The 23,234-nt window shown below is 46.7% G+C and overlaps 1 protein-coding gene across 2 annotated transcripts in view; it reads right to left on the bottom strand.

Annotated features, from left to right (window-relative positions):
- Stox1 (storkhead box 1) overlaps positions 1-9,814 on the bottom strand; it is a 44,121-nt gene extending 34,307 nt beyond the window's left edge. For both annotated transcript variants that reach the window (XM_021651441.2, XM_060369453.1), the window contains exon 1: positions 9,514-9,814. In XM_021651441.2, coding sequence (XP_021507116.1) covers positions 9,514-9,814 — 301 coding nt within the window. The remainder of the gene's footprint in view (positions 1-9,513) is intronic.
- Positions 9,815-23,234: the final 13,420 nt, after the last annotated feature.

Below are 23,234 nucleotides of genomic sequence, written 5' to 3'. Positions count from 1 at the left end.
GGATCCTGGTTGGGTTCCCAGCTCCCACATTGGACAACTAGCCCCGCTTCCTCCAGGGCATCCAACAACTGCTTCTGTAGTCCCTGGGCACCAGGCACACATTTGGTACACATACATACATGCAGGCAAAAGCACTCACACACATTTTTAAAAATCTTAAAAACTAAAACAATAAATCCCAGCACTCACGGAGGCAGAGTCAGGTGGATCTCTGAGTTCAAGGCCAGCCTGGTCTACAAAGCAATTCCGGGACAGCCAAGGCTATACAGAGAAACCCTGTCTTCAAAAACAAACAAACAAACAAAAAAACAGTACAACTCAGAACTGAGCCAATGAGATGGATCAGCACATAATTAAGATGCTTGCCATCAAATGAGTTTGATCTCTGGGAATCAATTGGTGGAAGGAAAGAACCAACTCCCCCAGGTAGCCTCTGACCTCCATACATGTGTGGTGGCATATGCCTGCTCTCATTCATACAGAATGAACATAACTTCTCAGAACTGTATACCCAAAGATGCATGTAAATTATACTTCACTAAACTAAAAAAAGAAGCCCAAATAGTTCACATTAAAAATATAATTTATGGGGCTGGAAAGATGGCTCAGAGGTTAAGAGCATTGGCTGCTCTTCCAGAGGCCCTGAGCTCAATTCCCAGCAAGCACCTGGTGGCTCACAACCATCTGGTACCCTCTTCTGGCATGCAGGCACACATGCAGGCAGAACACTGTATACATAATAAATAAATCTTAAAATTATATATGTAGATAGATATATAATTTATGAGGTTAGGAAAAAAATTTATTGGAATACCAGTGAGTTTTTATTTTGGCTCTTTGAGACAAGGTTTCTCTGTGTAGCCCTGGATGTCCTATAACTCCCTCTGTAGACCAGGCCTTGTTCTGCCTCCTGAGTGCTGGGATTAAAGGCACATACCATCACTGCCTGGCTGATTTTTGTTTTGTTTAAAGACCATCTTTCTGTGCAGCCCAGTGTAACAAGCATAGTAAGAAATGCCTTTTAAACATGTAAAAATAGCTTAGTCCGGAACTCCACTACACCCAAGGCTGCACCTGATAACCAGAACCCAGTGACATCACTCACTCAAGATAACCAGACACAGCCCTAGAACCACATGATGTCCACTGGATCAGCAGAGACAAAGACCGATGCTCTGCTCTGCACATCTGGAGAGATGCCATCTTGATCTGCCCTGCACTGGAGAGTTCTCCCCCAGGATCCTGACCCTCAAATCAGAGACTTCTGTTAGAGATTGGACCTGACCTTCAGCCAAGATACCTCCCTCAGGTCAGCAGCCTTGGGGAGATAGGCTTAGGAGCTTGGGGTGGTGGCCCTTGGCATAATAAAATGCAACTTTTGCTATACTAACTATGCGTATTTACCTTCTTGCTCCCAACACTCTGGCCGCCATAGAACTTGCTATGTAGACCAAGCTGACCTCAAGCTCTCAGCGATCGGCCTGCCTCTGCCTCCCCGAGACATGTGGCCCCACTCCCAGCCCTCCAGGGATCCTTAATGAACTGCTAAGGAAATGGTGCAGAGCCGTCACGAAGGATCCGACGCAAGGTCTTGGTGCACATCTCTAGTCCCAGCTCTTGGGAGTCAGAGGCAGGAGGATCAGCGAAGGTCAGCTTTAGCTACAGCTCATGGTAAGTAGAGGGTCAGCCTAAGTGATAGGCGACCCTGCCTCAACACACAACACACACACACACACACAATTTCTTTTTTGCATATTTTCTCCCCAAATGAATACATTTTCAAAAAAGGTTATCAGGACTTGAGAGAGAGAGAGATGGCTCAGCAGTTAAGAGCACTGGTTACTCTTCCAGAGGACCCAGGCTCAATTCCCAGCACCCACATGGTGGCTCCCAATGGTGTGTGACTAAAGTTCCGAGGATCCAACACTTTGTTTTGGCCTCTGCAGACACCAGGCACACAGGTGCTGCTGCTCATGCATACAAGTGGGCTAACCACCCACACACATAAAATCCTTTTTTTTTAAAGGCTATCATCAGCTGAGCTGAATGCTGCAAATGCTCCTGGCAGGCAGCTGGCCTCCTCCTCCATCTCTGAGAATGCTGGCTGTTCTAGCCACCAAATGTTCCAGGTCTTGTGTTCTCCGATAACACGGCATTTCATGGGATATCCTGGATGCTGTATTCGGCTCATGGTCTGATGACAAGAACATGCCCACCTGACACCCCGCTGTGAAGCCTGCAGATGCCCCGGAGCAGAACAGACAGGAAAGCAAACACCTGGCAAATGAACTTAAAAAACATGGCTAATGATAGAGGTGGGAGGGAAAGAGAGAGCTGAAAGCAAGCTGTTTTTGTCATTAATGTCCAAGGAGAAAAAGGGAGCCACAGGCTCACTGACTCTGACAACTTCCCAGGGAGAGAGAGGGCCTGGCCTCTGAGGAAGCCCAAAGGGAAAGAGAGATGAGGTAAGAGACCCAAGCCTCAGCAGTCAGTAATCTTGAATTCTCCATTCTCTTCCTGCCTGCAAAACAGGCAGAATGGTCCCAGTTCCATTCCAAGTCACCAGGACAGAAACACAAACAAGCTGGAAACGAAGTCCATCAGGAGAGGACAAGCTGCAACCCTGGGGTTCAGACATCTAACGGCCTTATCACATCAGTCCTGTTCTCCCCCGTTAGACTTTTTTCACCAATAGAATGACATTTGAGGGCTGGAGAGATGGCTCAGAGGTTAAGTAGCATTGTCTGCTCTTCCAGAGGTCCTGAGTTCAATTCCCAGCAACCGCATGGTGGCTCACAACCATCTATAATGAGATCTGGTGCCCTCTGCTGGCATGCAGGCACACATGCAGGCAGAACATTGTATATATAATAAATGAATCTTTAAAAAAATGACATTTGAGGCATGTGAACTTTTTTTTTTTTTTTAGGGTTTCTCTGTGCTGTTTCTTGGCTGTCCTGGGCTTGCTTTGTAGACCAGGCTGGCCTGGAACTCACGGCGATCCCCATGCCTCTGCCTCCCTGAGTGCTGGAATCACAGGCGTGTGCCACTACCGCTTGGCTGCTGTGTGAGTTAAACAAGTCTTGACAGCCTCACTATGCAGTGGTAGCTGGCATTCTGCCTCCGCCTCCTGCCCTCCAGTGCTGGGATTCCGAGCCTGTACCCCCCACAAGCAGTTTACACAGCACAGAGGATCAAACCCAAGGCTCCCGCATGTCACACATTGTCAGCTACAAGCCAGTAACAGCTCTGCACAATGACATTTTAAAGGGGAAGAAACATGACTCAGTGACCTAGCCCTTGTCCAGCAGGTTCAATCCCTCAAACCAAAAAGAATGTCTAATCACTTCAAATAAAATCACAAAGTCTCACATAGCCCAGAATGGCTTCCAACTCCATACGTGGTTGAGAGCGACCTTGAAATTTTGGTCCTTCTGCTTCTTCCCCTTGAGTGCTGAAATGGGTTTAATTTGCTGTTTGTTTTTGAACAGGGCCTTACAAGTCACTCTATAGCTCAGGCTTGTCTTGAACTCACACTATTCTGCCTCAGTCTCCCCAGTGACACTATAAACATGCACCACCACAACCAGCTCAACCATTCTAAAGTCCTGGGCATCTAGCTCAGCTCCTCCTACATGCCAGGCAAGAGCCACAAAGCTACAACCCCTGGCTGACCTGAAAGGCTGTGCGGGGAGCTTCTGGGGCCCCACTCAGCTACCTTTCCTCCACCTGTAAACAGGCTGCCTTTGCTTCCTTCTGGAGCTCATGAATCTAGAGAAACAGGCTTGAAAACACCAGCTCCCAGAAGTCCCCCACTCCTGTAGTCCCAGCTAGTCAGGAGGCTCAGGCAGAAGAATTACAAAGTCAAGGCCTGCCTGGGCAGCTGAGTAAGACCCTGTCTTGAAAGAGCTGGGAGGACTGAGGTGGCTCCATGGCAGATGTGCTTGCAGCTTCACCTGAGGGCCTGACTTCAATCCCCAGGACCTACATGATGGAAAGAAAGACTCCTGGCAGCTATCCTCTGACACCCACACACGCACTAGAGCATGCACGGACCACTCGAATCAATACCCACAATCCTTTAAAAACAAGTTGGGGGTGAAGCTCAGTGCTTGCTTAGCCTGTGCAAAGCCCTGGGTGCACCTCACCCAGGGATGTGGAATATGAATGAACTAACAAAGACTTTTAAAGTGTGTGGGGGTATACATATACGCAGGAAAGTGTGCCTGTACGTGTACACGAGTGTCAAGGCCATAAGTCAACACTAGGTGACTTCCTCAATCACTCTTCACTTTTTTCTTTTGGTTTCTTTTTTTTTTTTTTTTAGACAGGGTTTTGAAAAGATCAGACTAACTTTGTAAACTGTATGTCTTCTAAAGCCTATATTTTTGAGTTTTAGGCCCAGGTTAAACTAAAGCCTCTTAGTACCTTTCCAGAGAACGAATGAATGTGACCCTGGCCATCTGTGAGGACAGATATAAAAAAGCGAGCAAGCAATGACCTTCACTTAGCAAAAAGAACGACCAGACCCTTGTCTTTGAGATAGTGTTTCTTAGCAACCAACCCAGATGGCCTCAGTCCTTCTTCTGAGTAGCCCCTGACCTCCGGCCAAAAGCCCGAAGTCCGGATCTTCAAGGATGAGCTAATCACCCCCAACCACACCTTTAATTGCAGCCGCATCCACACTTGGCAGGACTTGCCAAATTTGAGCACCTAAGACTAACCAATTATCTTACTTTATAGCTTCCTCATCCAATCCTGAATTGCCAAGACTGCAACCCCTAAAAATTCCCGTGCCTTGTCCTTTAAAAACCCAAGGCCTTTGTCTCCCAGTGACACTCTTTGCTGACTGGCAGGGGTGACCCCATTGCGCAATGGTTAAAATAAACCTCTTGCATTTGCATCGATAGATGGTGGTCTCCAGGAGTTTTCTTCAGTCACCTCCCAGGTAACTAGGCACCTGCCGGGCCTGACAGGCTCAGGCCAAGCTTAACAGTTTCTCTGTGAATTCCCAGCTGTCCTGGAACTCAATCTGTGGACCAGGCTGGCCTCAAACCACAGAGACCCATCTGCCTCTCTGCCTCCCAAGTGCTGGGACTAAAGGTGTTCACCACCATGCCCGGCCCAGTTTATTTTATTTTACTTAAGTTTCTTTTTTGAGATGGGCTCTCATTGAGTGTGCTAAGCTGGCTGACCAACAAATTCAAGGGACCTGCCTATCTCCACCCACCTTCATTGTTGGAGGTGGGTGGATTACAGGGCCACACTAACAGCTGGCTTTTTTGTGTGCATGATGGGATCAAACTCAGGTCCTCATGCTGAGTTTGAGCTGTCTCCTCAGCCTCCTGAAGACTGTATTTAAAAATAGCCAGCAGGCTGGTGACACCTGCCTTTGGTCCCAGAATTCAGGAGGTGGGACAGAAGGATTGGAGTAGGCTAGCCTGGTCGCAAGTTCCAAGACAGGATTAAATAGAGAGACCCTGTCTCAATAATACATATATACATACATACAGCAAAGCCATCAGCCCTGGAGGGACAGCTCCACAGAGCACTCATTGCTCTTACAGAGGACTAGAGTTGGATTACCAACACCTACATAAAAGCTCACAACCGTCCTGATTCAGTTCCAGATCTGTTGCTGCCTCCTGACCTCCACAGCCACCAGGAACGCACACTGCACACTACATAAATATACATGTGTGGTAGTGGGGGGTTCATACAGAAGAAAAAACCACGGACATTCACTGCATTTTCACTCAGTGTGAAAAGATGCTGCGGTCTGAGCTGGTTCAGCCAAGAATGTGTGCAAATGCTCGTTCCTCCTGCATGGCTGTGGAGAAAGGATCCCACACAAGGCATCGGGTTCACTGGTCAGCTAGTCTGGCCAGTTGGTAAGCTCTAGGTTCAGTGAGGGGTCACAGAGGGGGGTCAGGGAAAGAGTGCACGATTCTAAGAGCTGCTCAGAGTGAGAAGCGGAGGCGAGGCTGGACAAACAGCACCCCACCATTTGCCAGCCTTTCCTCTGTCCCAGCAGGTGAGTTCTTAGAGCAGCAACCGGAACCCCGCCCCCACCCAACCCCATTCACCAGCTGTCTCCTAACAGCTGCTAGAGTTCTACCTTTTGTGAGTTAATAACAGTACTAAAAACAAACAATGAAGTGAAACCTCAGGCACCAGAGGCTGCTTTCATCAAGCTGAAGTTCCAGTGTCCCTGTTTTCAGAAAAATACTGAGCTGTCCTCACCTTAGCTTTCCTCCAGTGAGAAATAAAATGGTCTCTAAGCAAAGAGGGAAAGCGTGAGCACAGGCCTTGGAGGAAACACGACCTCTGCAGCCTCCAGTGCAGCTGTGCCCTGACCCGGGTCCCTCCTTCCTGCAGGCTCACAGTGTTCCTGTCTTCCTGTTGATTTGTTTTGCTTGACTACTATAACTGTGTTGGGGTGGGGGCCAGTTCCAGGGAGCATGTCTGCGGGTCAGAGGCACCCTGCAAACCTGTTCTTTCCTTTCACCTTTACAAAGGTTTCAGGGATCAAATTCAAGTCTCAGTGGCACTTGTTTTTTGTTTTTTATTTTTTTAATTTATTTTTGAGACAACGTCCTACACAGCCCAGGCTAGCTATGGACTCTCTCTAGGTAGCTGAGAACAGACTCAACTCCTGATCTCCTGCCTCTACCTCCTGAACACTGGGATCACAGGCGTGCGCCACCATACCTAGTTTTTCTCCACCTCAAGGTTGAGAGACCCCGAAAACTCCAGAAGCCTAGAAAGCCCCTGGGAACACAGCTGGGTTGATGAAGATGACCTTTTCTCCTCTCCCTGTATTATTTTTGTGTGAGCTGTCAATCAGCCACATTCCTCATGCCCACCTGACTTTATGCAAGAGTGCATGAACCTTCAAAAAGAGTCACATCAGCCGGGCTCAGTGCTGCACACCTGTGATCCCAGCACTCTTCAGGGCAGAGGCAAGCGATCTCTGTGAGTTCAAGACCAGCCTGGTCTACTAAGTGAGTCCAGGACTGCAAAGGATACATAGAGAAACCTGTCTCAGAAAACAACAAAAGATCGAAATCAACATCAGAGACCAAATTGGCTCTTTGTGTTTCTTTTTATTATTTTACTGTAAGAAGCAAGCTAGGAGCTGCTGCTGCTGCTGCTGAGCAGCGATTCCTTTGGATTCCCAGGAGCCCTTTTGGCTTCTGGAAGCCCATTACTGCCAGAGGCAGGAGAACAGACTGAAACTTCATTTCTTTTGATGGGAAGCACCTTCTCCCATAATCCACAGCTGCCCTCTGGGACTCTGCGGTGGCCCAAGGGCTGATGACTCTTTATTCATGAGACTGACATCTCAGGCGAGATGTAATTAGCAAGCCTACTCAAAACAGAAGCATTCCTAATCACCCCTGTGTACACAACCCAAGACCAAGCTGAGGGTCAGTCTGGGCTGGCGGAGGGCTTGACTGGCATGCCCAGAGCCCTGGTTCAAGCCCCATACAAGGTACAGGGGGTAGATGGAGAAGGACCAGTTCAAGGCAGCCTTGACTTCACAGCCAATCTGAGGCCAGTTTGGGCTTCATTAGATCCTATCTCCAAAAAAAAAAATCTCAGTGGTTAAGAGCACCAGCTACTCCTTCAAAGGATCCAGGTTCAAGTCCTCATATCAACATGGTAGCTCTGACCCGTCTTCTGGGTTTCATGAGTACCTACATGCATCTACATACATTCAGCCCCCCCACGCACACATATAAAATTATAAATCTAGAACAAAACAAAACACTAAACAAAGATCCACACTCCAGAGAGACCCTGCCACACAGACAGAAGAAGAATGTCCAATCAATTTCCTCTTGACCATCCATCCTTTATCAAAGACAGATATAGAAATGGGCAATTTTCCCTCAGTCTTTGGACCATTTTCAAAAGCTCCCATAGGCCCTAACGACAGCCAGTGAGACAGCTCAGTGGGTCCAGGTGCCTGATGCCAAGCCTGGCCTCTGAGTTCAATCCCAGGGCCCACATGGTGAAGGGAGAGAAGTGACCCCTGTAACTGACCTCTGGATCCCCACACACATATCTCACACATGTGTAGCCCCCCCCATAAACACATAGATTTTTTTAAAGAAAACGTTAAAAAACTTTCAAAGCTTTAAATAAACCTTTTATTCTTTTCCCCTCCCCCTCCGTTGTTAATGAGTTCTTTGTGGGCTGGGACGATGGCTCCGTGGATAAGGGCATCTGCTGGCAATCCTGAAAACCTGAGTTCAATCCCTGAGATCCACGTGGAAGAAGCGAACTGATTCCCAAAAGTTGTCAATTGACCTCCAAATATGTACCAAGGCATGTGTGCACACATACACATGTCCAGTGAGTTTTGTGTAGGGGGCACGAGCCAGGTGCATCATGGTGGAAAGGAAGGTAGCCAGCTCACCTTGCTATCTCTAGACCAGTATGCACCGGGGCTCCCTGGGCCCCAAAGGGTATCATGGCTGCCTCAGACTTTTCATAAATCCTCTCTTATTTTACCCTCCGGGTCTAGACTCCCGCTGCATCCAATTCCCTCTTTTCAATACACACTGTGTGCACTCTTTGGAAGAAGGCAGGGGACAGAAAAATGGAACCACTAATTCAAACCAGAGTAACCCAGCACACAACCGGCAGCCTTTTCGCCCAGCGGGTCTGCAAGGCCCCTTCCGTGAAGATTCTGACTTGGCTACTTGACACCCCGTTTCAGAGCGGGTGTGGGTTAAGCGGGGGCGGACGGCAGGAAGGTCAGAAGCCCTCCCGGGTAGCTGGCCTGGGCTGCCTGCGCGGTCACTATCGGGGCAAGGCCACACACTGCGTCTAGCCTCTCCAGTTGCCCTGATCCCTTATCCCAGTGAGTAAAATAAATGTTTATTTGCTCCCTGGAGGTGGAAGAAGGCCCTGTGACTAACGTGGAGAGGTTCCTTGGTAGCAGCCAAGACCCAGGGCCTGAAGCAACTGGCCACCTGTCACCACCATACAGCCACACAGACAGAACTAGAGCTTAATGAGCTAGGCTGTTACAGGGGGCTGACACAGTTGCCTGAGGCTAGTGACCACTGTCAGCGACCACTACAGGAGCAGAGGTTCACTTTCTCTAGGGAGAATCTCTATTTCGCAAGCAAAGAGCTGCTTGGTGTCAGTTTCCCAACAAATGGGTTACTCTGAAAAGCCTGGGGAGGTGGAACTTTCTCTACTCGGTTAATGTGTCCACAGCACCATCTATTTCTTTTCTCCACCCAAAGTCTGAAAGTTGACTGATCCAAGACAACGTCACCCTCCAAGACAAGCAGGTCACGAACACCAGATACGGAAATGAAATAAAGAAGGGATAAAGGAAGGAACGAAAGAAAAAAGTGTGTGTGTGTGTGTGTGTGTGTGTGTGTTGGGGGGAATAGAAGGAAGCTGGAAGGGAAGGGGCAGGGGGAGCCCGGCACCTGCGGCTGTGCCCCGGGCCGCCTCGGCCCCTCGCTGCGGCCCGCGCCCCGCACTCACCCACCGCGGCGATGCGGAAGCCTCGGGGCGGCCGCAGGGCTCGGCGGCGCCACGCCTCCCGCAGCACCTGCGCGCAGGGCCGGGGCGCCCGCACCAGCAGCACCCCGCGCCGCAGCCAGCCGAGGAAGGCCAGGCGCGCGGCGGCGCGGGCCAGGCGCGCGTCCCAGAAGCAGCGCGCGTTGGCCCGGCGGAAGGCGCGGAAGAGCGCGCGGCCGCCCGGTTGCCCCGCCGCCTGCCCGGCCTCGCGCGGCCGCAGCACCAGCGCCAGCGAGCCCGGCGCCAGCTGCACAGGACGCTCCATGCCGCCGGGACCGCGCTCAATGCGCCCGCGCCTGCGGCCCCGGGAGCCGGCTGCCGGCGGGGCGGGGCGGGGCGGGGAGGGGCGGGGCGTCGCTATCACTCCCACGTCTCCGCAGCAACCAGAAGAGCCAGGGCGTCGCCCACCCGCAGGGCCGGGAGGACCCAGCTCGCGCGTAGGAGGTGACCCACGTTTGAGCCTCGGCTCCGCCCTGACCTATCAGGCCAGTTGTCCGGCTTCTGCGGTCTTGGATTTGGCCAGGCTCCTCATCCTGCGGCAGAGAACCCTGAGGGCCCTCTCAGCTTTCTGGAGTTCCCCTGGTATATCCCACTCTTTTGAGAAGTTTGAGGAAAGCAGTGTTGGAGGGTGCCGTAGCGTAGTCTTGCGACCCCGCCCTGATAAAGATCTAGGAATTCTGAGTTGGCACTCCAACCGGTCCCAGGAGCCCCCAAGGGTGAACTAGGAAAGGCCATGATCTGCCCCTGCAGACTGTGGCCGCCGTCTCAGAGCGATAAGGACAAATCGCCTGGGCTGGAATTGAGGCCCTAGCCCCTGAGGAAAACGACCTATTGGCCTTACAACCGAAACTCAGTGCTCTAAAGGGGAAGGTGCTTCGGCAAGACTTCAGTGTCCTTTCAGACTTCACACATCCTTATCAATTATCAATATCGATATAATAATCGGAGGAGAGGAAGAGAGAAACAGAGACTCCTTTGTCGCCCAGGCTGGCCGCAGACTCATGATCTTCTTGCTTGTGCCACAACTCCTAACCTTTATAACTACAATAACAAGATAATTCAAACCCCTGTCCATAGTAAACACACTAGAAATCACAGATGGTATTGATAACAATGGCCCAGTTCCACAACTCTGTGCAATCTGTTGCAGATTGATAGCTCTAATCCTCAAATCCCAGATTCCCTAAGAGCTGAATGTTTTGTTTTTAATTTCACAAGTGAAAAATACCACACTTAGGCAGGCATGGTGACTCATGCCTGTAATCCCAGCACTCAGGGAGGCAGAGGTGGGTGGATTTCTGAGCTCAAGGCCAGTCTGGTCTACAAAGGGAGTCCAGGACAGCCAAGGCTACATAAAGAAACTGTTTCAACAAAAACAAACACCACGATTGACTTCACGATTGCTTGTAAGGGGAACGAATATGAGTTAAGTGAGTTGTGTGTTTAGATTTGGGACCCATCTCCAGCATGGCTCATTAATATATCCAAGTATGCCAGCATCTGAAAAAACTGTGAATTCTGGCCCCAAGCATCTTGTATACGATACTATTATATCTATAGTGTACATGCGTGCATGCGTGCAAATGTTCATGTTTGAGTGCAGGTGTGTGGGTGCCAGGAGCTCCCAGGAGCCTCCTGTCTGCACCTCCCGTCTCACCACAGGACCACTGGGACTGCAGGCTATTACAGAATACATCCTATATATTCTGTGTTGTTCTTCCTTGATTTGCATGGGTTTCGGGGATTCAAACTCGAGCTTTTACCCCTGAGCCGTCTCCCCAGCCGCCCTCCCGTATTTCCCACCTTTGCTCAGGCAACAGGAGTGTTAGCACTAAACTAGGGATCAGGCAAGTAGCTACTAAGCCGGTGCTGCCTTCTCGGTCACAGACTGGGCTAGCCACCCTGTCTCTCTCTCACTGGGGGAGAAGACCCATCAGGTACTTTGACATTCCGGCTTCCCGGTGGGACAAAGACACGGACCCGGTTGCCCTGCGTCACTGTCCTTTCTCACATGCGAAGGAGTGAAAAGAAAGGCATTTGATTTGTTAAAAAAAAAAAAAATATATATATATATATATATATATATAATTATTTCCCAGTCACATGGTGGTAATAAATGGAGCCAAACAACTACCAAGTCCGCCTTCTGTAAGATAAATGGCTTAGTCTGCAGCTCGGACAAACATGTGAGGTTGACAAAAGTATTTCCCATCTGAACCCTGAGCCGGATAGACACTGCAGGGAGGACAAACGCTGGCTCTCCGTCTGCACAGTCTCACAGAGAAGCAATTTCTCCTCTGATTCTTATCATGGCCTTCACTTGCTAGACCGAAGTCACGTAACTGTGTGCCTGATGCTTGGAAAACTAGAAATTCTTTTTGGAGAGGGGTCCTCACCACGTAGCCTTGGTTGGCCTGCAAGTCACTACCTAGACTAGGCTAGCTTGGAGCTCACAGACATCTGGCTTCCAGTCTCTGTTCCTGATCCTGAGTGCTGAGATTAAAGGCCACCATGCCCAGCCCAAAATTCTCCTGGGCTTGAGTCTCAGATCTCCAGCATCGCCTATGGTGTCTCCTCTGGAATCAGGATAATGACAATTTCATCCTGAAGCTTTCAGTTTACTTTGTGCTTAGAACCTCGTTGTATGTATATTTTTTACCTGCGATGTATTTATTTATTTTTATTTGCTTAACTTCATGTGTGTTAGTGTGAAGGTGTCCGATCCTTTGGAATGGGCACTGTTTATACTGCCATGTGGGAATTGAACCCAGGTCCTTTGGAAGAGCAGACAGCGCTCTTAACCACTGAGCCATCTCTCTAGCCCCCTGTGATATAATTTTATCTGAAAAATTAACCCTCCGATAGTAGTAGTAGTAGTATTCAATACTCGTAGACAAACAAAACCTCAACAGGTTTAGGGAGATCGTCTGTGAGGAGAGGTTATAGACAACATCTTCCTTCACCTGCACTTGTGCAGCCTACACACACACAAATATGCATACACATAATTAAAGTAATAAAAACAAATCTAAAAAAAGATAAATGGGGGTCGAGATCCGATGGTACAGTGACTGCCCTGTGTTCACAAGCCCTTGGTTCCATTCCCAGCACCATGTAAACTGGTATAGGAGTGCTAGCCTGTAATCCTAAAACACACAAAGTAGAAGCCGAAGATCATGGGGTCAGAAGTCCAAGGTCCATCCTTGGCTACTTGGTAAGTTTGAAGCCAGCCTGAGATACATGAGAACTTATCTCAAAAAAAAAAAAAAAAAAAGCAACTAAATCAAAGCAAACAACAACAAAGAACCCAGAAGACCGAAAACACATTATAAAAGAAAAGTCAAAAGGGAGCCTCTTTGCCCACTTAAAGGAACACACTGTTAGCTAAGTCACATTTGAAAAAATGAAAACAAAAAACAAAACACTGGGAGAATTATGGGTTTGAGGGGCTGGGTTTGTTTACTGCCAGACTTCTCTGTAGACAGAATGATCTTGACCTATTTTGTTTTGTTTTGTTTTGTTTTTGTTTTTGTTTTTTTCAAGATAGGGTTTCTCTGTCTTCCCTGGCTGTCCTGGAACTCACTCTGTAGACTAGGCTAGCCTTGAACTCACAGAGATCCACCTTTCTTTGCCTCCCAAGTGCTGGGATTAAAGGGGTGCACCACCGCCATCTTGTGAGACCCCATCTCTGTTCTCAAACAAAAACAAAATAAAACAAATAAAGCTTTGGAGCTCCAGGACCAGTGAAGAAGGTGAAGATGGCTCATCCTAGAGAAGAGGGGATGGGAGCTAATGACTTGGATTGAATTGAGTGATGCATGAATGCCCTATGTAGGGGCCGCTTGCCTGGGCTGTGGAGACTGGACCCCAAGCTTATGTGGTTTCATAGCAAGAGCTTTTACCCACTGAGCCGTCTCCCCAGCCGCCCTCGGCAAGGATCACTGCAGGCTGCTGTGAACCATCACAGCCTTGTGTTTGACAGAGATGGTGGCACAGTGAGGTGATATTTGTGTTGATGACTTTAAATTTTTTTTAAAGGTTTTAAATATGTGTGTGTGTGTGTACGTATGTGTGTGTGAGTGCAGGTGCCACAGAGGCCAGAAGAGGGTGTCAGATCCACTGAAATTGGAGACCTGCTATGGAGGACCCATCTCTCCCGCGCTAGATTGTTTTTGTATACCACAGTTCGTCAGCTGATGTTTCCGTCCTCCAGCAAGTGAAGCTTTCACACTTTTTTTTTCTTTAAAGACAGGTCTCATGTAGCCCAGGCTGTCCTGGAACTCCTTATTCTCCTGTCTCCACCTCCCAACTACTGAGACTATGCTTAGAGCAGATCTAGGAACCCTTTTCTTTTCTCAATATTTGTTTATTTTAGGCGTTTTGAGTTTGGTGACGGTGTTTCCCTAGACAGCTGTGGCCGGCCTGGAAATCCATCCTTACTCAGTCAAGGCTGGCCTCAAACTTTTGCAAATCCTCTTGCCTCTGCATCTCAAGAGCTCCCATGAGAGAAGTGAACCAACCATGCCTGGGCTACAGTGTTTTGTTTTTGAGGGGGCTGGACTCTGACTCCCACAAAAAAAAGAGGGAGAAAGCAAACACAGCTGCCTTTCCTGTCCTCAGAGTTATGAAAGCCCTCATCCCAATGCTGACATGCCCCTGCAGAAAGCGCTGGCCTCGCTCCAGGAGCCCAGGTCTCCGGGGAGTTTCCAGCGAAGCCTCCTGCCCGGAGTGTCTTCTCTTCCCGAGTCTCGAAGTAGAGGACAGGTGATGCTCAGGATATTCCTGCCTATGCCCTTAAACTGGGATTGACTGGCGAGTGCACGTGCTTCCCCGTCTCTTTCCACTTACTGCATTCTTCAGGCTTCTCCTGAGACAGAGTTTCTATATAAAGTCTTTCTCTCTCCACATCGGCCTTGCATACATGACAGGGCCACTTCCGCTGGAGTGAGTGCTAGAATTACAAGTGTACACCACCAACCCAGCTTCTGTAAGTTTAAGAAGACAAGCCTGTGAGCCTGGCAGTGGTGGCTGTCCTGGGCTCTCTTTGTAGCTCAGGCTGGTCTCAAACTCACAGAGATCTCCCTGCCTCTGCCTCCCGAGTGCTGGGATTACACATGTGCCCCAGTGTCCCTAGCTTGGATCTTCTTTTTATTAGGTACTGGAGTTACATGCATGAATTCAAAGCCATTCTCAAGTAGATAGCACTTCTGAAGCAAGCTGGGCTACATGAGACCCTGTGCACGCCTGCACTATGACACACACACGCACACACACACACACACACACACACACGCACACACACACACACGCACACACACACACACACACACACTGTTGTTTATTGATTGATCATGGGGAAGGAGTATCCATCGTTTTCATCTGTCTGCCCACTCGTAAACCCACTAGGTTTCAGTTGGAAGTTCCACATGTGTGTTTGCACAGATTACCCTGGTTAAACTCAGTGGGTCACGAAAGAAGACGACAAACACGGGACAGAGACTTGTGGGGAGGGCTGGGGAGATTGGCAGAGATGGCAGCTAAGGCGGGGTATAAATGAAAGTAACCAGATGTGCTAGACTGGTGCTCCACCTAAGGAGCTACATCAACAGCTACTGTGGTGGCAAGCCCCTGTTCACAGCTCCCATGTTAGAGGGCTCAAAAAGCACCTGTAACTCTAGTTCCACGGGCTCCGGCGCCCTCTTCTGGTCACACACACACATAAATACACAGATATACATATACATGTTGGTGAATAAACTCATGTAGACAAACATACTTAAACATAAATAAATAAATAACTCTAAAAACAACAACACAGTGTTCAACCCTTTATCATTTTTTCATGCTCTTGACATAGGAAGCTTTTTGCCACTTACTCTTCAGCAAGGCAGGATCTCAACCTTGGTGGTGGATGTCCCAGTCTTCAGTGAGTCACAATTCCTCCTCTTTTAACTATTCCGTTCCCACAGGCAGAAAAGATAATAAGACACCATGTCAGGCACCGATGATGCGTGTGAGCAAGGAAGGAGAGAGGGTGGTGGCCAGCTGGAGTGGCAGTGTAGCACTTTCCCATCAGTGCAAAGCAGCTACGTTTCTTTCTTTCTCTTTCTTTTCTTTCTTCTTTTCTCTCTCTTTCTCTCTCTCTCTCTTTCTTTCTTTCTCTCTCTCTCTCTCTCTCTTTCTTTCTTTTCCTTCCTTCCTTCCTTCTTTCTTTTTTGAGACAGGGTCTGGCTGTCTTAGACCAGGCTGGCCTTGAACTCAGAGACCTGTCTCTGCCTCCCAAATGTGATGGAATTAAAGGCATGTGCCACACCTGGCTTGTGTTTTCTTTTTAAGACTTATTTCTGATTGTTGTTTTTTGAAGTTTTTCTGTGTAGCCTTGGCTGTCCCAGAACTTGCTTTGTAGACTGAACTCAGTGATTCATCCGCCTGTGCCTCCAAGCGCGAGGATTAAAGGTATGCACCACCACCACCTGTAATTTTAAGATTTATCTTTATCTTTAACTATGTGTAAGTGTGTGTGCCTGCATGTGGTACGTGTGTGTGCGTGAAGGTGCTCTGGGAAGTCAGAGGCATGAATCCCCTGGAGCTGAAGTCGCAGATTGCCATGAACTACTCTGCCTGCCACGGGTGCTGGGACCTGAACTCTAGTTCTCTGCGAGAGCAGCGAGTGCCCTTGACCACCGAGCCATCTTCTCAGCTCTACACTATTTTTTTGTGCTAGTGCGGATTGAATTTAGGCCTTTTAGCATGCTAGGCAATGGCTTCACTGTTGAGCTATAGCCCCAGTATGACTATCACAGTACTGTGTGTAAAACAGGCCGCCATCGAACTCATTTGGATTTGGCTTTTGAGGGTATTTAGCAAAAGGTATGAGATCTTTCCTGAACCTGCATGTCGCCATTTGTTGTATTGCACCATTTAGAAATAATGCACATTGCTGAGAGTAATCCACATTCAGAAGTTTATCCTGAACAGACAGCCCCTTTGCACATGGGAAGCATTTGGAGCTGTGCAAGGAAGCATGGAGACTACTGCTAGGAACAGTTCAAGACAAAAGGGTTTCTGGCATTGACCCAACCAGCTCAGACTTCCAACTCTGCTGATTTTAGTTCTAGTCTTAACACAAGCATTGTTAAACCACAGTTGCCTAGCATGTACAAGATCTTGGTTCAGTTCAGACCTGCAAAGAAGATAGAGGAGGAATGGGGCATGGAAGGTGTATAACACGCCAAGTTATTCACGTAAGTCTACATCCACTGAACGCCACACAATGACCCTTTGTTAGCTTCCTATCCCTCATGGAGACAGTGGCAATTCATGTCTTTAGCCACTATTTTATGGGCACACTAACTGAGCAACTGCTGTCTATAATTATAATAGAAATGCATGTCTGACTTCATTATCTCAGGTAAGAGCAGCCAAGGAAATAATGGCTACCTTTAGAAATTTTTACCCTGTCCAAGCAGATAAAGATTGTCTCCTAGGAACAAGAACACGGCTTGCTGTTTATTAAGGAAGAATCTTGGCTAGGCACAGTGTCGGATGTCTGTAATTCTGGTACTTGAGAGATGGAGGCAAGATGGTCAGCTTTTGTTTTGTTTTTAGGTCATTACTTGAGACCCTGTCCCACAAAAAGCAAAAACCAAGGGCCAAGTGTGGTGGGGGGCGCATCTTTAATCCCTGCACTTAGACAGAGACAGCATCTCTGTGAGTTTGAGAATAGTTTGGCCTACATAGAAAGTACAAGGCCAGGCGTGGCTACATGGTGACACCGTTCAAACAAGCAAAACTGTAAAAATTTATCAGTGATACAGCACTTTAGCACTATTTTAGAGGCCTATGGACCTCCGTTTGGTCTCTAGTATATACCTTTCTAAAGAATTTTTCATGTGAGTGTTCTGTCTGCATTTATATCTATGCACCAATGTGGGTGCTAGGAACTGAACCCAGCTCATTTTCAAGAACAAGTGCAAGTCTTAACGAGGGAGCCAATTCTACAGACTCCCTCACTTTTCATATTCTATGTATAAGGGTGTTTTGTATGTCTGCACTACATGTATGCCTGCTGTTCAGGGAGGACAAATGAGGGCACCCCATCCCCTGGAGCTAGTGTTAGAGATGGCTGTGAACGGCCACCGAGTACTGGGAATTACACGTGGGTTCTTGGGAACCAGTCTTAACTGCTGAGCCATCTCTCCAGCCCTTCAGTGCTACACACTATACTATAATCGAAGCATTCAAGAATTAGACAACAGGTCAAGCTTGAGGTTAACCTGGGCTACAGAAACCCTGTCCACACATTTGTTAATAAGCAGAAATGGGAGTGCTGCTGAAATAGTACTGAATGCAAATATCTGAAGATACTCAGGGTCCCAGGTGATTGAGAATAAATCTAACCAAGCCTTGGAACAGAAGTACAGTGCTGACGGCTAGTGTGAGTATAGGCGGAAGGAAGCCCGTTGTATCACAAATTCAAGTTCTTGAAATGACTAGTCAGCTGTTCCTGTCCAGAAATAGCAACTCCAAGATTAAACACCCATCTCCTAGAAACAGGTGATGTCAGGCAAATGACTACATTTCACATTTTTGAAACTGGTAGAAAGATCCAGGATAAAGTAACAGATGGCTTCAGTAAATGACACAAATGAGGCCCAAAGCTAGTGTGCTTTTTGCCTCATGGGAGGCTGGTTCAAAATAGGTTTTTCCTTAATTAAATATTTATGTTACAGACAAAAACAGCAAGTGATGGTGTGTGTGTGGGGGGGGGGGGGGTGTTTTTTACTGTGTGGATGTAGCTTGGCTTGCAATTGTTTTATGCATCTAAGAGACAAAATGAATGGCCATTAAATATTAACCTTACATGTTATAAGTAATTGTTCCTGATTAAAGTACAGTGCACATAGACACAAGATCTAATAAACAGAGGGGGAAGCCAGGCTCAGTGAGGGATTGCCTTTACAGCATACAAACATTGTGAGGTGCCATTTACCTGCTGTCTACAAAGGAATATATTTGAAGATTATGACTGAAAGTTCTCCAAATTCTAACATGACCTTTCAAATGAGAACTTGTCATAGAAAACTACTTCAAGGGCAATATATTATTGGTTTATCTGAAATCTGGAAACATAGAATGATCACGAAACTTTTATCCCAGCCCTCAGAAGCAGAGGCAGGTGGATTTGAGTTCGAGGCCAGCCTGGTCTATAGAGTGAATTTTGCAGGACAGCCAGGGCTACACAGAGAAACTGTGTTGAAACCATGTTCCCACCACACAATCCCCCCCCAAACAAAAGATCATAGACCATGTAAAAATTCTTTATGTTTATTTTGATTCTATTTATGCTGAGCAATGTATATAATTATAAAATTCATTTGTATTTCAATATAACTAAAGCTAGTCCATTCAGTTTAAGGTCCTTTTGATTTTGTTTCTTTTGATTTCCACTAATTCTGGGAAAAAAATGCTTTCAAATAATTATAATTCAGTTACAGTCAGGTCTTGCTCTGTTAAAATACATGAAGGTAAGCTAGAAAGAGCTGAATTTAGCTCTTTTCCCTTATTTTTCCAGGTTGTGCTGTAAATAATGAGGAGTGTTGGGCTATGTGTTATTTATTATGAACCCTATTGATTATCACAGTGGTATCATCTAACCCACTACCAAAAATACCAAGACACAGACCCCTATTAGATTTATAATTGCCTTATTATTGGGCCAGCAGATATTTTCCTTACACTGTCTCAAAATCCTCATCATCCATCTCCCAGCCCCTATCCAATGCCATCCGCTTTAATCCTCATCTGGTCTACCTTCCATCCATAATCCCATGGTACTTGCTTGTATTCTTCATCTGGACCTTCCCATGTCATTATTGGAGTCCTTTCTCCACAACCATGGACACCCCCCCAACAGTAACCCACAGTCATCCTCCTAACTCTTCCTCTCTTACCATCTGTCATAAGCCCAGGAACCTTAGCCACACCCACCCCATTCTGCCCTTCCCTGGTATAGGCCATTTAGTGAACCAATCAGGCATGTTTTAGGTAGGTTTACACAAACAAGGTTGGGTGTATACAGTGGGCAATAATCAGATCTTGAGTGCCAAAAATTACCACTGGACCAACATCCAACAAGGTTTTTTGTTTGGTTGGTTTTGGGTTTTTGGTTTCTCTGTATAACAGAGCCTTGGGTGTCCTGGTCTTGCTTTGTAGACCAGGCTGGCCTCAAACTCACAACTGGCCTGTTTCTGCCTCCCTGACTGCTGGGATTAAAGGTGTGCGATATATAATCAGATGTTCAGCCCTGAAAGCATATATACAAATAACATTATGGACTGAACAGGTTGCATTTATTTCTTTAGATACGTGTGTGTATGTGTAACAATTAATGAAAAAAAAGAGGCCATGTGTTTGAAGAGAGCTTAAAGGGAGGAAATCATAATCTTGAAATATAACTTAAATTTTTTAAAGATTCTCCTTCCATACTTTTTCGACAGGCTCCTGATATCAAGTTTTGACTGCCATTGAACTTGTTATGAATTCCAAGCTGGCCTCAAACACATAAAGCTTCCCTCTGCCTCCTGAGTACTAGGATTAAAGGTGTGCGCCACCATGCACAGCTAAGATACCCTTTTTGTTGTTTGGTTTTTTTTTTTTTGAGACAGGGTTTCTCTATGTAAAAGAGCCCTGGCTGTCCCGGACTTGCTTTGTAGACCAGGCTAGCCTTGAACTCATATATCCACCTGCTTCTGCCTCCCCAAGTGCTGAGAGTAAAGGCATGCCCACCATGCCCGTATCTTTAAAACCTATGTGTGTGTTTTGGCTGCTCTTTCAGAGGACCTAGTTTCATTCCCAGCACCTCCAAAGCAGCTTACAAATGTCTTTAACTCCAGTCCCAGGGAATCCAACACTCTCTTCTGGCCTCTGTGGGCACAGGCCAGAAGAGTACAGTTCTTTGCTACTTAAGAGATGATGGATGCACTTAGGGATAGATGCAGCTCTTGCTTTGGATGCTAGGGATTTAGCTCAGGCCCTCATTCATATGCCTCAGGTTATCATCCTTAATTTCACCGATTTCCCTTTTTTCAGTGAGCCTACCCATCTATCCATGCTACAAGACTGCAATTAAAGTTTAGATAACCAGAGTGCCTCAAATTTTAAGGAGCTATACACACTTGAGAATTCTAGTCTTTGATGTGTAAGTCAATGTTAGTTGTACTGAAAACTATTTTTGTGCCAGTGTTCATGGGGATGTCCCAGAGAACAGACTATAGAAACAGGTTCTCTCCTTCCACTACCTAGCAGGTACTGAACTTGGTCAGGCTTGGTGACTAGTGCCCTTGCCTGCTGAGCCACCTTGCCCAAAGGTCATTTATTTTTTTGATACAGATTTTGTGTAGTCTTCTGGTGTCAACTTCCTATATGCTGGATTAGGCACATACCTCTAATGCCTGGTACTGTTTTGTCTTTGTGTTTACCATCTGGCTCTATTGGTCACTTCTAATGCTAAGTGAATCTAGAACAAGTACTGATTAAAAACCAAGTACCTACCAAAAAGCATGCTGAATATTACTGAACATCTCCAGAGGAATAATAAATGAAGAGGTATCTACATAATATCTAAATGCCTTGTGACTCCCCTCCCCTGGCGGGTGGTGGGATGCACATCGGACGATGGACAGACAGGGAGGGTCTCTCCATGTAGTCCTGGCTGCTAGGAACTCTTGCTTCCTCCTTGCCTCAATCTTCTGAGTGATCGGAACACAGACTTGTGCCACCACATCCAATTAATAGCTCTTATTTGAAAGTACTTTTACGGATGTTTGCCTAGTGTGCACTTAGCTCTGAACCTAATCTCCAACATCACCTCTCCAATAAGCAAAACAAAGAGCACCTTTTTTTTTTTTCGTGTTTTTTTTAAAACTCACAGATATCCCTCCTCATCCAACTATGGACTTTCTATAAAATAATGGAAATAACTTTTTTTACTTTGAGCGAGATAACCCCATAAATTTCAGGCATTTGAATACTTGGACTCCAGTTGGTGGCTGTTTGGGGAGGATTAAGGTGTGGCTTTGCTGGAGGAAGCATGTCACTGGACGTTTAAAAAGACTGGAGCCATTCTGAGTGCACTGTTTTCTGCTTGCAGTTTAAAATGTGAGCTTTCAGCTGTCCTGCTGTCATATTGCCTACTGCCGCATTTGCACTCCATGATGATGATAGGCTCTTAGCTCCTCTACAACTGCAAGTTCAAAATTAACTCTTCTTTCTAGGAGCTGCTTTGGTCATAGTGTTTTATCACAACAGAAAATTAACAAAAACATCTTTTCATTTAAAAAAATCTTTAATTGGGGCTGGAGAGATGGCTCAGAGGTTAAGAGCACTGTTCTTCCAAAGGTTCACTTTCCCAGCAACCACATGGTGGCTCATAACCACCTACAACAAGGTCTGGTGCCCTCTTCTGGCGCGTAGGCAAACATGCAGGCAATATACTATGTAAATAATAAAACTTTATGTATGACAGTTTTGCCTTAAGTATGCATGTACACTGTGTGCATTCTTGGTGCCTGGAGACCAGAAGAGGGCATCAGATCCCCTGGAATAGGAGTTACAGGTGATTGTAAGCAACCGTACCTTTTTTTTCTTGGTCTCACTATATAGCTATATACATCAAGTCATGTTATCAGGCATGTTGCAAATTGAACCCAGGTTCTCTGTAAGAATGGCAAGTGCTCTTAGCTGCTGAGCCATCTCTCAAGCATCCTCCCTCCTTTTTGAGATTTTTACTTGCATTAATTTGTGGAGGGCTGTTTTACTTAGATGAGTATCTTTTGCACTATGTGCATGCAGTACCTAAGGAGGCCAGTAAAGGGCACTAGATCTTCTGGAACTGGAGTTACAGATGGTTGTTAGCTCTCATGAGTGCTGGAAATGAAGCCTGGGTTCTTTGGAAGATTAGCCAGTGCTCTTAACTGCTGAGATATTTCTCCAAACCTCCAGTACTTTTTTTTTTCTTGGACAAGGTCTCACTACACAGCTATATACGTCAAGTCAGGTTGTCAGGCACGACAACAGGCATCTTTGCCTCCGTGGGTCATTTTGAAGATCATTCCACATATTTTTTAAAGGAAATTAAAGTTCTGAGAGTATTCTTTTGTTTGTGAAGCAGAATCTTATTTGCCCAGTTGCCTTGAATTTCTAAATCTCTAGTTTCTACCTCCTATGTGATGAGATTACAGGTATAAACTATCATACATGGGTTATAGGAGACTCTGTCTCAAAGTAAGACAACCCAACAAATGCCACATAAAATAGACATCTTACTATATATAAATTCTTTTAATCATTACTGTTTTTTACTTAACAAAACAAAACAAACAAAAAAACAAAACAAAACTATCTTAGAAATACACTTTCAAGAACCATGTGTGCACTTGGGTGGCAGAGGCAGGCAGACTTCTGTATATTCAAGGTCAGCCAGTACTAGAGGAGAGCTACCGAGGTAGCTCAACAGTTTGCTCCTCTAGAGAGGAGCAGGTACAATTCCCAACACCTACATGGTAGGTCATTACCACCTGTAACTCCAGTTCCAGGGGATCCAACACCCACTTCTGGCCTTTGTAGGCACTCTGAATATTATGTGTTGCAGAGACATGCATGCAGGCAAATCATCTATACACATA

Source organism: Meriones unguiculatus, chromosome 16 (assembly GCF_030254825.1).
Source record: "Meriones unguiculatus strain TT.TT164.6M chromosome 16, Bangor_MerUng_6.1, whole genome shotgun sequence".
Lineage (NCBI taxonomy): Eukaryota > Metazoa > Chordata > Mammalia > Rodentia > Muridae > Meriones > Meriones unguiculatus.
This window is presented reverse-complemented; position numbering and strand designations above follow the sequence as displayed.